At 42.6% G+C, this 12,582-nt stretch overlaps 1 protein-coding gene across 1 annotated transcript in view; it reads right to left on the bottom strand.

Moving 5' to 3' along the window:
* KMT2A (lysine methyltransferase 2A) overlaps positions 1–12,582 on the bottom strand; it is an 83,232-nt gene that overhangs the window by 8,932 nt on the left and 61,718 nt on the right. The window contains 4 exon segments of the mRNA XM_042959470.1: positions 7,838–7,912; positions 9,716–9,886; positions 11,233–11,291; positions 12,358–12,438. Of these exon segments, the coding sequence (XP_042815404.1) occupies positions 7,838–7,912; positions 9,716–9,886; positions 11,233–11,291; positions 12,358–12,438 (386 nt within the window).

Genomic DNA, 12,582 nt, shown 5'->3' with positions numbered 1-12,582 from the left:
AGGGGTCAATGGATTGGAAACCCTGGAGGGCAGGCCTGAGTCTGCTTCTACTCAGCACTTATATCCTAAGTGTCCCACATGAAGCCAGGCACATTCAAGTGTTCAGTAATATTTTTAAATAACCAGCATTGAAGGGCTGAACACTTTATTCTACAGTTAGTAGGCAACCAAAGAAGCTTCTGAGGTACTTCTGGGGACACTGAGGATTCACCACCAGGAGGAGACGGGAGACTCAGGGACCATTTCGAAGGCTTTTTGAGATTACTGGTGAGAGAATGACAAAGGCTATTCCTGAGGAAAGAAGGAGACAGAAGAAGGGAACATGACTCATACTTCTGGGGTAGAGTCAACGGCAGTGACCAACTGGATGTGAATGGTGAGGGAAAGGAAAAACGTCAAGATTTACTGGACTCTTTTGGCTTGAGATATGAGGGATGGTAGGAAGACTGGATGAATCACAGGAGTGTAATGTGAGAGGGTGAGAATGGCCGCACAAGCCTAGCACGAGGGTAGAGGGAGGGGCAGAGGCTGAGAACCTAGGAGAATCCGAACTCTTTTTGTCTTTGCTTTTTCTTTTTTTCTTATATACAGTATTACATTAGTTTCAAGCATGTCACGTAATGATTCGACAATTCTATACACTACTCAATGCTCAGAAGATCTTTGTAAAAGTTTATTTGCCATCTGCTTTTTTAACAACTGCACTTGAATTAACTCTTTGTTAAAGATTTAGAAAAGTGATATCCACTCATGGAAATAAAGTGAAACAGTACAGGAAGTCCAAGTTGCCCATTTGAATTCCCCAGGTGACACTCTGAGGCAACCATTCTATAGACTGAGACAGAGTACGCGTGTGTGGATATGTGGGTGCATAGCATGAACGTATCTAAAGGGAGTCATGATCATACCGGATACATACGGTTACAACCAGCCCCTTCCAATTAATTTACTTTGGACCTCTTTCTAAATTCTCCCGTTGAGGAGTATTTGGCTTGCTGCCTCTAGTTTTTTGCTAACACATGTTGGAATGAACACCCTCGTACATTTTTTCTTTTAAAGTCTCTTCCCAATCTCCCCTCTCCCAGTCCACCCTCGTACATATTTTTTAAGTTTATTTCTTTTGAGAGAAACAGAGACAGAGACAGAGACAGCGTGAACGGGGGAGGGGCAGAGAGGGAGAGAGAACCCCAAGCACTGTCAGTGCAGAGCCTCAGGCGGGGCTCAAACTCACCAGCCATGAGACCACGACCTGAGCAGAAACCAAGAGTCAGGCGCTTACCCCGCTGAGCCTAACTTAAGGATGCTTAACCTACCCTCATACATTTTTCATGACTTGGCTGAGACTACCTAGAGGATACTTTCCTAGAAGCGGAATTGTTGGATGGAGGGGCAAATGAGTCGAAAATTTTCATAGCCGTTGCTCAACCGCTCCTCCAATCAGCTGTATTCATAATTTATGTATCTGCCATTAATGTAAGAGAGAGCCTGTCTCCTCCGTCTTTATCTAGATCATCTCCAAGTTCTGACTCTTTGTTACTAAATCTGTGAATAAAATAGTTGGGGCTCCTGGTTAGCTCAGTTGGTTAAGCATCTGACTCTGGATTTCGGCTCGGGTCACGATCTCGTGGTTTGTGGGTTTGAGCCCCGCGCCGGGCTTTCGGCTAGCAGTGTGGAGCCTGCCTGTGATTCTCTCTCTCCCTCTCTCCCTGCCCCTCCCCTGCTCGTGCTCTCTCTCTCTCTCTCTCTCTCAAAATAAAAATGTAAAAGCCTGTTAAGAAAATAGTTAATCATTTTTTATTTATTTTTAATTTTTTTAAGTTTATGTGTTTATTTTTGAATAAATAATTCAGGAGGATATCTGTAACGAAAAGACAGCCAATAACAAGTGTTGACAAGGATATAGGTATTGGATCCATCAAACATTGCTGGTGTAAAATGGTGTAGCTACTCAAAAAACAATCTAGCAGTTCCTCAAAGTTTAATTTTTCTTTCTTTCTTTCTTTTCTTTTTAAAAAAATATTTATTTATTTTTATTTTTTTATTAAAAAAAAATTTTTTTTAACGCTTATTTATTTTTGAGACAGAGAGAGACAGAGCATGAACGGGGGAGGGTCAGAGAGAGGGACACACAGAATCTGAAACAGGCTCCAGGCTCTGAGCTGTCAGCACAGAGCCCGACGCGGGGCTTGAACTCACGGACCGCGAGATCATGACCTGAGCCGAAGTCGGCCGCTTAACCGACTGAGCCACCCAGGCGCCCCAAAAATATTTATTTTTGAAAGAGCGAGAGAGACAGAGTGTGAGTGGGGGAGGGGCAGAGAGAGGGGGAGACACAGAATCAGAAGCCGGCTCTGAGCTGTCAGCACAGAGCCTGACATGGGGCTCAAACTCACAAACCACGAGATCGTGACCTGAGCTGAAGTCAAGTCGCTCAACTGACTGAGCCGCCCAGGTGCCCCAGTTTCTCAAAATATAAACATAGAGTCACCACATGACCCAGCAATTCCACGCCTCGGTATATATCCAAGAGAAATAAAAACACGTCTATACATGGTGCACCTTGGTGGCTCAGTCAGTTAAGCGTCTGAAACTGATTTCAGCTTGGCTCATGATCTTACGGTTCAGGGGTTCAGAAGGTGGAAAAACACCCAATGTCCCTCAGCTGATGAATGGAGAAACGACATATGGTATATCCACAAAATGGAGTATTCGTTGGCAATATAAAGGAATGAAGAACTAATAAAAGGCACGTACTGACCAACCCACAGAGAATACTATATCCAATAGTGAAAGATTGAAAGCTTTCCCTCCAAGGTCATGAATGAAGCAAGGATGCCCACTTTCACCACTTCTATCAAGTAAAAAAAAGAAATAAAAGTCACCTAAATTGGAAAGGAAGAAGTAAGGTTATCTCTGTTTGCAGAGGATATGATCTTATATGTAGAAAACTCTAATGATACCGCAAAACACTTGTTAAAATAAGTGAATTCATCAAAGTAATAGGATAAAGTCAACACACAAAAATCAGTTGAGTTTCTATACACAAACCACGAACAGTCTGAAAAGGAAATTACAAAACGATTCTATTTACAATAGCATCACAAAGAAAAAAGGACGTACAAACTAACTTAATCAAGGAAGTGAAAGACTTGTACAATGAAAACTACAAAACACTGCTAAAAGAAATTAAAGACCTAAATAAAAGGAAACATATCTCGTGTTCATGGGTTAGAAGACTTAATACTGTTAAAATGTCAATACTACCAAAGTGATCTACAGATTCCGTGCAATTTCTATCAACATCCCAATAACATTTTTTTGCAAAAATAGAAAAGCTCATCTTAAAATTCATACGGAATCTGAGGGGATCCTGAGTAGCCAAAATAATCCTGAGAAAGAACAAAACCGGAGAACTCCAAATTTCCTGCTTTCAAAGTTTATCACAGATGTACAGTAATTAATCAAAACAGTGTGGTACTGGCATAAAGACAGACATACAGACTAATGGAATAGAACTGAGTCTAGTAATAAACCACTGCATATCTGGTCACATGCCTTTTTTTTTTTTTTAAAGATTTTATTTTTAAGTAATGTGCACACCCAACACGGGGCTCAAACTCACAACTCCGAGATCAAGAGTCACATGTTCCCCTGACTGAGCCAGCCGGGAGCCCCTGGTCACATGAGTTTTGACCACGGTGCCAAGACCATTTAATGGGGGAAAAGACAGTCTTTTCAACAAGTGATGCTAGGAAAACCAGGTATCCACATGCAATAGAATGCAGTTGACCCTCACTTCATACCATATATGAAAATATACTATTACCTCCCCCCCAAAGCTAGTCTTCGATGATTTCTCTGAATTGTCTCAAATCTTTTCCGTAAGGATAATGGTCTTTATTTGGCATATTCGGTAGATTAAGATGTATAAATAAATAACATTACTTGTATACATATAAATAACCGTATTTATCTACATACATATAAGTAGTCAATAATGTCAGGTCCCTTTTTTAAAAAATGTTTTGTTTGAGTATAGTTGACACAACACGTTAATCCTCGCTATAAATTTTGAAGGTCACATTAAAATTCCTTTTTCTTTTTTAAAAAATTTTTTAATGTTTATTTTTGAGAGAAAGAAAGAAAAAGAGTGTGAGAGGGGGAGGGGCAGAGAAAGAGAGGGAGACACAGAATCCAAAGCAGGCTCCAGGCTCCAAGCTGTCAGCACAGAGCCTAACATGGGGCTTGAACTCAAGAACTACAAGATCATGAACCGAGCCGAAGTTGGGACGCTTAACTGACTGAGCCACCCAAGCACCCCTCCTTTTTATTTTTCTTTCATGTTTTTATTTATTTTTAAGAGAGAGCGAGCGAGCATGAGTGGGGGAGAGGCAGGGAGAGGGAAGGCAGAGGATCTGAAGCACTCACAGCAGACAGCCCTATGTGGGGCTTGAACTCAGGAACTCGCGATCATGACCTGAGCGAAAGTCGAACTCTCAACTAAGTGAGCCACCCAGGTGTCCCAATATTCCCTTTTAGATAAGGATATTGAGACTCAGAGAAGTCAATTAGCTTGCGCTCAGTGGAATGTTGATAGCAAAAGGGCAGAAATGTGGCTTGTACTCAGTTTTTTCTCCCTCCAAAGCACATGGTTTCTTACCACCATTCCATGTGGCAGTAAAAGACTTGGATAAATCAAAGGAAATTCTGTCCTTTTGGCCAGAACAAAGGGCTGGCTACTCAGTTTGAGGCTGCGAACAAAGTTCAGAATGCTGGCTTACTCCAGGAGTAGGATTTTATACATATTATAAGTAATCAGTTCAAAATGACTACTGGGAGAGGCAAAGTACAAATTTAACTACAGTTCCACCCAAAGACCACCGCAGTTGGGCACGGGACCAACAAATCATATTTTCTTGCCCCCCAAATATCTCCCTCACAAATCTAAATATATATATGGTAAATTATCCCTCTCGTTAATATCTACACTGTGGAGACATATTTGCCCCCAAATATCTCCCTCACAAATATATCTATATCTAATCTATCTCTATACATAGATATGTATATTATAAATCATCTGTCTGATTAATATCTAGAATGTAGAGACAACTTTTAAAACTCAACCATAACAACAATAATAACAACAGGGGCACCTGGGTGGCTCAGTCGGTTGGGAGTCTGACCTCAGCTCAGGTCATGATCATGCAGTTCGCTGAGTTCGAGCTCTGTGCTGACAGCTCAGAGCCTGGAGCCTGCTTCAAATTCCGTGTCTCCCTCTCTCTCTGCCTCTCTCCCTCTCGCACTCTGTCCGTCTCCCTCTCTCTCTCAAAAATAAATAAACATTAAACAACAACAACAACAACAAAGCCTGATTAAGAAACAAGCAAAGGCCTTAAAGAGAAGCCTTCATTTTTTCCAAAGAAGACCTACAAATAGCCAATAAGCCCATGTAAAGATGCTCAACATCACGAATCGTTAGGGAAATGTAAATCGAAACTATAATGAGATACCATTTCACATCGCTTTAGCTGGCTTCTATCAAAAAAAAGAGGAGGTGAAGAGATTGGAACCCCCGGGCACTGCTCGTGGGCATGTAAAATGGTGCAGCCACTGGGGCAACTAGTATGGTGGTTCCTTAAAAAATTAAAAATGGGGGCGCCTGGGTGGCTCAGTCGGTTGGGCATCCGACTTCAGCTCAGGTCACGATCTCGCGGTCCGCGAGTTCGAGCCCCGCGGCGGGCTCTGGGCTGACCGCTCAGAGCCTGGAGCCTGCTTCCGATTCTGTGTCTCCCTCTCTCTCTGCCCCTCCCCCGTTCATGCTCTGTCTGTCTCTGTCTCAAAAATAAATAAATGTTAAAAAAAATTAAAAAAAAAAAAATTAAAAATGGAATTACCATTAAAAAAAACCCAAAAAACAATGATCCAGCAATTCAACTTCTGGGTATATGCCTCCCGGAAATGGAAAGCAAGGTCTTTTTTTTTTTTTTTTAAATAGGAACTATTTTATTTATTTGTTTATTGATTTTTTGAGAGAGGGCATGAGCAGGGGAGAGGGGCAGAGAGAGGAGAGAGAGAATCTTGAGCAGACTCTGCAACCAGGGTGGAGCCTGCTGCGGGGCTCAATCCCACGACCCTGGGATCATGACCTGAGCCAAAACCAAGAGTTGGACGCTTAACTGACTGAGCCCCGCAGGGGCCCTGGACAGTAGGGTCCTGAACAGATATCTATACACCCACATTCACAGCAGAACGACTCACAATGGCTAAAATGTGGAAGCAACAGGTATCCGTGGATGGGTGAATCAATCAGCAAACGGTGACATATAAATACAGTGAAATAGTATTCGGCCTTAAAAAGGAAGGAAATTTTGCACTCTGCTACAGCATGGATGAATCTTGAGGGCATAATGCTAAGTGAGATGAGCCAGTCCACTTATCGTATAATTCCATTTACATGAGGTACTGAAAGGAATCAAAATCCATACAGACAGAAAGGAGAATGGTGGTTGCCGGGGGCGGGAGACAATGGGGAAAGGGGAGTTTCAGTTTCACAAGAAAAGTTATGGGATGGATGGATGGTTGCGCAACGTGAATACATTTAACACCAGTGAATTGTACACTTAAAAATGGGTTACCCTGGAAAAAAACAAGGTTAAATTGGTAAATTTATGTTATGTGAATTTTAGCTCAATAAAAAAATTCATCTGTTTTAAAAAAAAAAAAAAAAAAAAGAAAGAAAACAATGGAGCTCCTGGGTGGCTCGGTCGGTTAAGCATCCAACTTTGGCTCAGGTCACCATCTTGTGGTTCCTGAGTTCAAGCCCTGTATTGGGCTTGTTGCCACCGTGGAGCCTGCTTCAGATCCTCTGTCCCTCTCTCTCTCTGCCCCTCCCCCGCTCACTTGTGTACACGCATGTGCTCTCTCAAAAATAAGCATAAGAAAAAAGAAAAAGAATACAATAAAGTACTGATGCAACATTACAGCAGAGAGAAAGCTTGAAAGCATTATGTTAAATCAAAGAATCCAGAGGCGTCTGGGTGGCTCAGTTGGTTGAGCGTCCGATTTCGACTCAGATCACGATCTCATGGTTTGTGAGTTCAAGCCCTGCAGCGGTCTCAGTGCTGACAGCTCGGAGCCTGGAGCCTGCTTTGGATTCTGTGTCTCCTTCTCTCTCTGCGCCCCTCCCCTGCTTGCACTCTGTCTCTCTCTCAAAAGTAAATAAATATTAAATAAATCAATCAAAGAATCCAGTCATAAAAGGCCATATAATTGTATGATTCCATACAAATACCTAGAGACAAAGTAGATCAATGGCGGTGGGTGTTGGAGCTGAGGAGTGACTGCTAATGAGTATGGAGTTTCCTGAAGGGATGATGAAAACGTTCTGGAATTATACCGTAGTGACGGTTGCACAACTCTGTGAATACACTGAGAGCCATTGAACCGTATGCTTTATTATTATTATTTTTTAATGTTTATTTTTGGGAGAGAGAGAGACAAGGTGTGAGCCGGGGAGGGGCAGAGAGAGACGGGGACACAGAATCCGAAGCAGGATCCAGGCTCTGAGATGTCAGCACAGAGCCTGATGAGGGGCCCAAACTCACAAATCACAAGATCATGACCTGAGCTGACGTCGGATGCTTAACCGACTGAGCCACCCAGGTGCCGTGAACAGTATGCTTTAAATGGGTGTGCTGTATACTATAAGAATTCCATTTTCTTTTTGAAAAAGTTTGACATTTTTGTAGAATCAACTCTATAGTTTTAGGCCAACAAGCTACCAGAATACCCTGAGACAGAGTATTCAGAATAAAATGACCACTGTGGCCGTTACCTGCAAATGAGAGCTGCTTTAGGCGGGCATTTGATCGAGCTTCCTGGACTTTATCTGTCAGTGACTTCCAGGCATCTGTGCAGAAATGAAATATTTGGTCAACTACTTCCAACACCAATGGCATGCACAAACGTTGAGCTTAGAATCCCTACAGGGTGAAAACACCCTTCTAAAATGGTTTTTTTGTTTTCTTAGTTTTAATGTTTTCCGTGCATAAGAGGCTGGGCAGGAGCACTACCCAGCAGTGCTTCCTCCTGTTAGAAAGGAGGTTCACACCTTCTGAAAATGACCCCCGAATCCCCAAAGCATTCACATCCCTTGATGGTAGTCCGGGTCCCAAACCTGAATGTATGGTATTACTTCTGTTCCCAATGCCCCTGAACAAAACAGTATTAGCATTAATGATTTAACCCAGACTCTGGGGAGATCTTTACCTCTGTTCCTTAAAACTATGAGGTATGATGAGAAAACCTCTTCAGTCCCTTCCAGCTCCAACTTAAGATTCTATGATCGCCTACTGTCTGTTGGACTTGTCACCAGCACATCACGCTCAATGTGTTGTATGTGGCACTCATACACTCAACGTAGTTTTTTTGTTCTCCTTACATATCTTTTTATTTATTCATTTATTATTTTTAGTGACCCAGGCCTGAATCTTCAGTCACCTTCTCTCTCTGCTCTCCATATCCAAACAGTCATGAAGTATGTCCATTCTTCTTTCCTCTCTCTGCCTGCTGGGAACGGGCTTTATTCCCGGACATCTCTACTGTAGCTATGCTCTCATCGGTGACCTCCTGCCACCTCCGTGTCTCTAATTGAGTCCACCTTACGCTTCTTGAAATTCTGCTTTTATTTCACTTTTCCAGATTTCCAAAGGCCTCATGGTTTGGCACTGAACGCCCTCCAAAACTTGTGCCCAATTAACCTTCGCAGTTTTCTATCTCACTACTACCCGATAAGGATTTCGAGGTCCTCTCCCACCTGAGGATGCTCTAAACCCACCACATGCAATCCTGTCTAACTGCGTGTGTCTCTTTTTAGAAAGCCTTTCCCATTTCTCTTTTCCTAACTCAAATCCTATTACCTCTTTTAATGGGATCTTCTATTCCACCATTTTTCCTGGGTTCAATAACCCTAACTGACCCACAGGGATCGCTCTTTCCTTCCAACTCCTCTAGTACTTCTTGCCTAGAGAAAGTTCACTAGTTCTTCAACAGCTAACGAACAAGAAAATAAAATGCCAGCCCTTCTAGGAAGTTCCCCGTTGAGTAAACTGTAAAAGCAAACAGACATTTACAAAACAAAGTTTAAGCTATACCGAGAAGCATTTAAGATTCCAAAAGGAGCAGAAAGGAAGGAGTGGGAGTGCTTATCTGCCTCAGAAGGTCAGGGAAGACTTTCCAAGCAGAACCCTGAAGGACAAGCTAGAGTTCACCAGGTATACTAGGGTAGAAAGATCATTCCAGGCAGAGGGAAGAAACGGAGAAGGCACAGGGGTGAGACAGAATGGCAGTTAAGGTACACAAAGAAATCACAGAAGACAAGGCTGGAGAGAGAAGAGGTCTCATGTGCTCAGCTAAGTTATGGATTATATCTCTCCAGGAACTTAAGGACAAGTTAGATGTATAATGCCTTCGAGTATCTTCCATAACACCTCGCACAAAACTACCCACATCAATGGTACTAATTAACGTACGTAAGGGCAGATCTGGCTGAGTCAGGGCCTGCGCTAGCGAGACAACCTGGTTTTTGTTTTTTTTTTTTTAAAGTAATCTCTACACCCAACGTGGGATTCGAGCTCACAACCCCGAGATCAAGAGTCACATGCTCCACAAAGCAGCCAGCCAGGTGCCCCCCAACCTTATTTAATCCACTCACCTTCGATACTTTCCGCACAGATCTGAAAGCCATCATCACTTGAAATTTCAAAAACAAGTCCTTTCTTGGGCTTTTTCTCAGCAATGCTTTCCTTTCTTTTCTGTTCTTGCTGGAGCCAAAGCATCAGTGGAGAGCTGAAATTGCTTTCTTCTTCTTCCACTGTTTTAGGTTCTACAGGGAGAAAACAGATAGGGGCCAAAGTGGTTGCATTAGCAAACAAACACTTACTGAGCACTGATACGTTATCTCCAAGCCTAACAACATTCCACTGTTGGTAGGATCACTCCCATTTACAGATAACAAAATCTGAGGCTCAAAGCCGTGGAGCAGCCTGCCCTAGGTCATAGCTAGAGAGCGACAGAAATGGATTTTTTTTTTTTTTTTACCTGAAGTCATGCTGTCTCTGTGGTATGACTTCCTGGTATGACAATTTGATAGTTTTTTTTTTTTTTTTCTTTTTAAAAAAAAAATTTTTTTTTAACGTTTATTTATTTTTGAGACAGAGAGAGACAGAGCATGAACGGGGGAGGGGCAGAGAGAGAGGGAGACACAGAATCTGAAACAGGCTCCAGGCTCTGAGCGTTCAGCACAGAGCCCGATGCAGGGCTCAAACTCATGGACCGCGAGATCATGACCTGAGCCGAAGTCGGCCGCTTAACCGACTGAGCCACCCAGGCGCCCCAATTTGATAGTTTTTCAATAAGCAACTGCCCCCAGTAGGGTCAAAGCTAAAAACTAATAATGATGGATATGAATGAAGCACTAGGCATCGAGGCACTCTTCTAGGAACTTCCTGTGTATTAACTCAGAGAAACCTCACAGCAATCCAGTGAGGGAAGTGTTATTATAATGTACGCTTCAAAGGCAAGAAACCTGAGGCAGAGAGTAAGTAGCCCAAGTTCATATAAGATGAGATTTCAACCCATATGGCTCCAAAGCCTGCCACCAACCCCCCCACACCCCCGCCTTCTTGCAGAAGGAGGTGTATCAGTTCTCCTGAGAAATCAGCCAATCAGCAGAATGGGATCACATCCCACATGTTACACTTGAGCATTTTCTCTAGCTGCCTCTCTTTTGAGAAGTTCCCTCGATGAAAACGGGCAAAGCTTTATACCCAGATCTAACTAATCTTGAAGTGACCGGTTCTTTACTGACCCAATTCATCAGCACAGATGACGGAAAGTGCTATGGAGATGCATCTGGGGTTGTGACCAGACATACGGCTTTCTTCGGTGACCACTGAGGGATGAAGTCAGGTAATCACGGGCTAGTAAAATCACACTGCTATAGAACAAGTAGAACAGAAGACCACTTGACAGCTGGTCATAGAAATGTAGTAGAAGGGCACTGGACCAGGAGACAGACGCTCTGAGGTTTAGTCTACACCTCTGGCCAATCACTGAACTTCTTTGGAGCTTAAGATTTTTTAATTTAGAAAACTAGTAGATAACGTAGGCAATTTTTATAGCACGTTTGGCTTTGGAATTCGAATTCTAACCTGTTACCTACCCACGTACCTGTACTTTCTTGTTCATTTGCTGAATTTTGTGTTGTCTGAATCTCAGGAAGAACTTGCCTAAATGAAAGGAAAACCAAATGTGAGATGTAACATCAGCTAGCTCTTTAATTCAAAGATAAAAACTGTCCATAGTCTGCCATACTGTTGTATGGGCTATATGAAACAACTGCTAGAAATGAACCACAGGATGATTTGTGTATTACCTGTTGAGTAAACACCATCACACTACTATAAGGTACATAACATAAAACTATCTCTTATGAGACTCTTTCCCAAATATTGACATTAAATTTCTGCTTTTGCAGTTTGTACATTATATCCTTGAAATTTTTCTCATACCCTCAGTATTCGAAAAAAAGCAGTTCTGGAATCACTTAAGTTAACTGCTTTAACCAGAAATAAAAGCCAGCTGCCCGAGCCAGAAAACCACCACGAGTTTCCCTTTTCTTAAATTAAATAACATTTGGAAACAACCCAAATGCATATCAATAAGGGGCGGTTTATCTTTTTTATTTTTTTATATTAATTCATTTATTTTGAGAGAGAGAAAGTGCAAGCAGGGGTGGGGCAGAGAGAGAGGGAGACAGCGAATGCCCAGGCTCTTCACTGTCAGAGCACAGCCCAATTCGGGGTTCAATCTCATGACCATGAGATCATGACTTGAGCCGAAATCCAGAGTCGGACGCTTAACCCACTGAGTCACCCAGGTACTCCGATAAGGGACTGTTTAAATAAATAACAAAACAAAACAAAACCAAGTACAGAACAGTATGTATAGCATTATTCATTTTATGTAAGAAAGGCATATACAGGGGCGCCTGGGTGGCTCAGTTGGGTTAAGCGTCCCACTCTTGATCTCGGCTCAGGTCACGATCACGTTGTTTGCGGGATCGAGCCCCACGTTGGGCTCCGTGTTGACAGCATGGAGCCTGCTTGGGATTCTCTCTCCGTCTCTCTCTGCCCCTCCCCCACCCCAATAGATAAATAGATAAATAAACAAACAAACTTAAAAAAAAAAAAAACTTTGGCAACAAAAATAATACAAATCAGGAAGAACTATTTTTTTTAAATGAGGTGGACAGAACTGAGGGCTTAACCTTAGAGAAATGATCTGCATATTTACCCTGTGGTCTGCCCACACTCCTTTTGGGACGACTGTTCCACATCAGCAGTCCCCTGCTGCTCAGCCTCTGCTCCTGGAGTCCTGGAACGGAACCATTTGTATCTTTTCAAGAAAAACCACCAGGAAACATGTGCCAAATGCGTAGCTCAGTCTAAAGAAATGCCTCTACCACGATGGATCTGATAACATTCACGAGCTGAGAAAACTAATCTGTGGTGATACAGG

Source organism: Panthera tigris, chromosome D1 (genome assembly GCF_018350195.1).
Source record: "Panthera tigris isolate Pti1 chromosome D1, P.tigris_Pti1_mat1.1, whole genome shotgun sequence".
In the NCBI taxonomy this organism is placed as follows: domain Eukaryota; kingdom Metazoa; phylum Chordata; class Mammalia; order Carnivora; family Felidae; genus Panthera; species Panthera tigris.
This window is presented reverse-complemented; position numbering and strand designations above follow the sequence as displayed.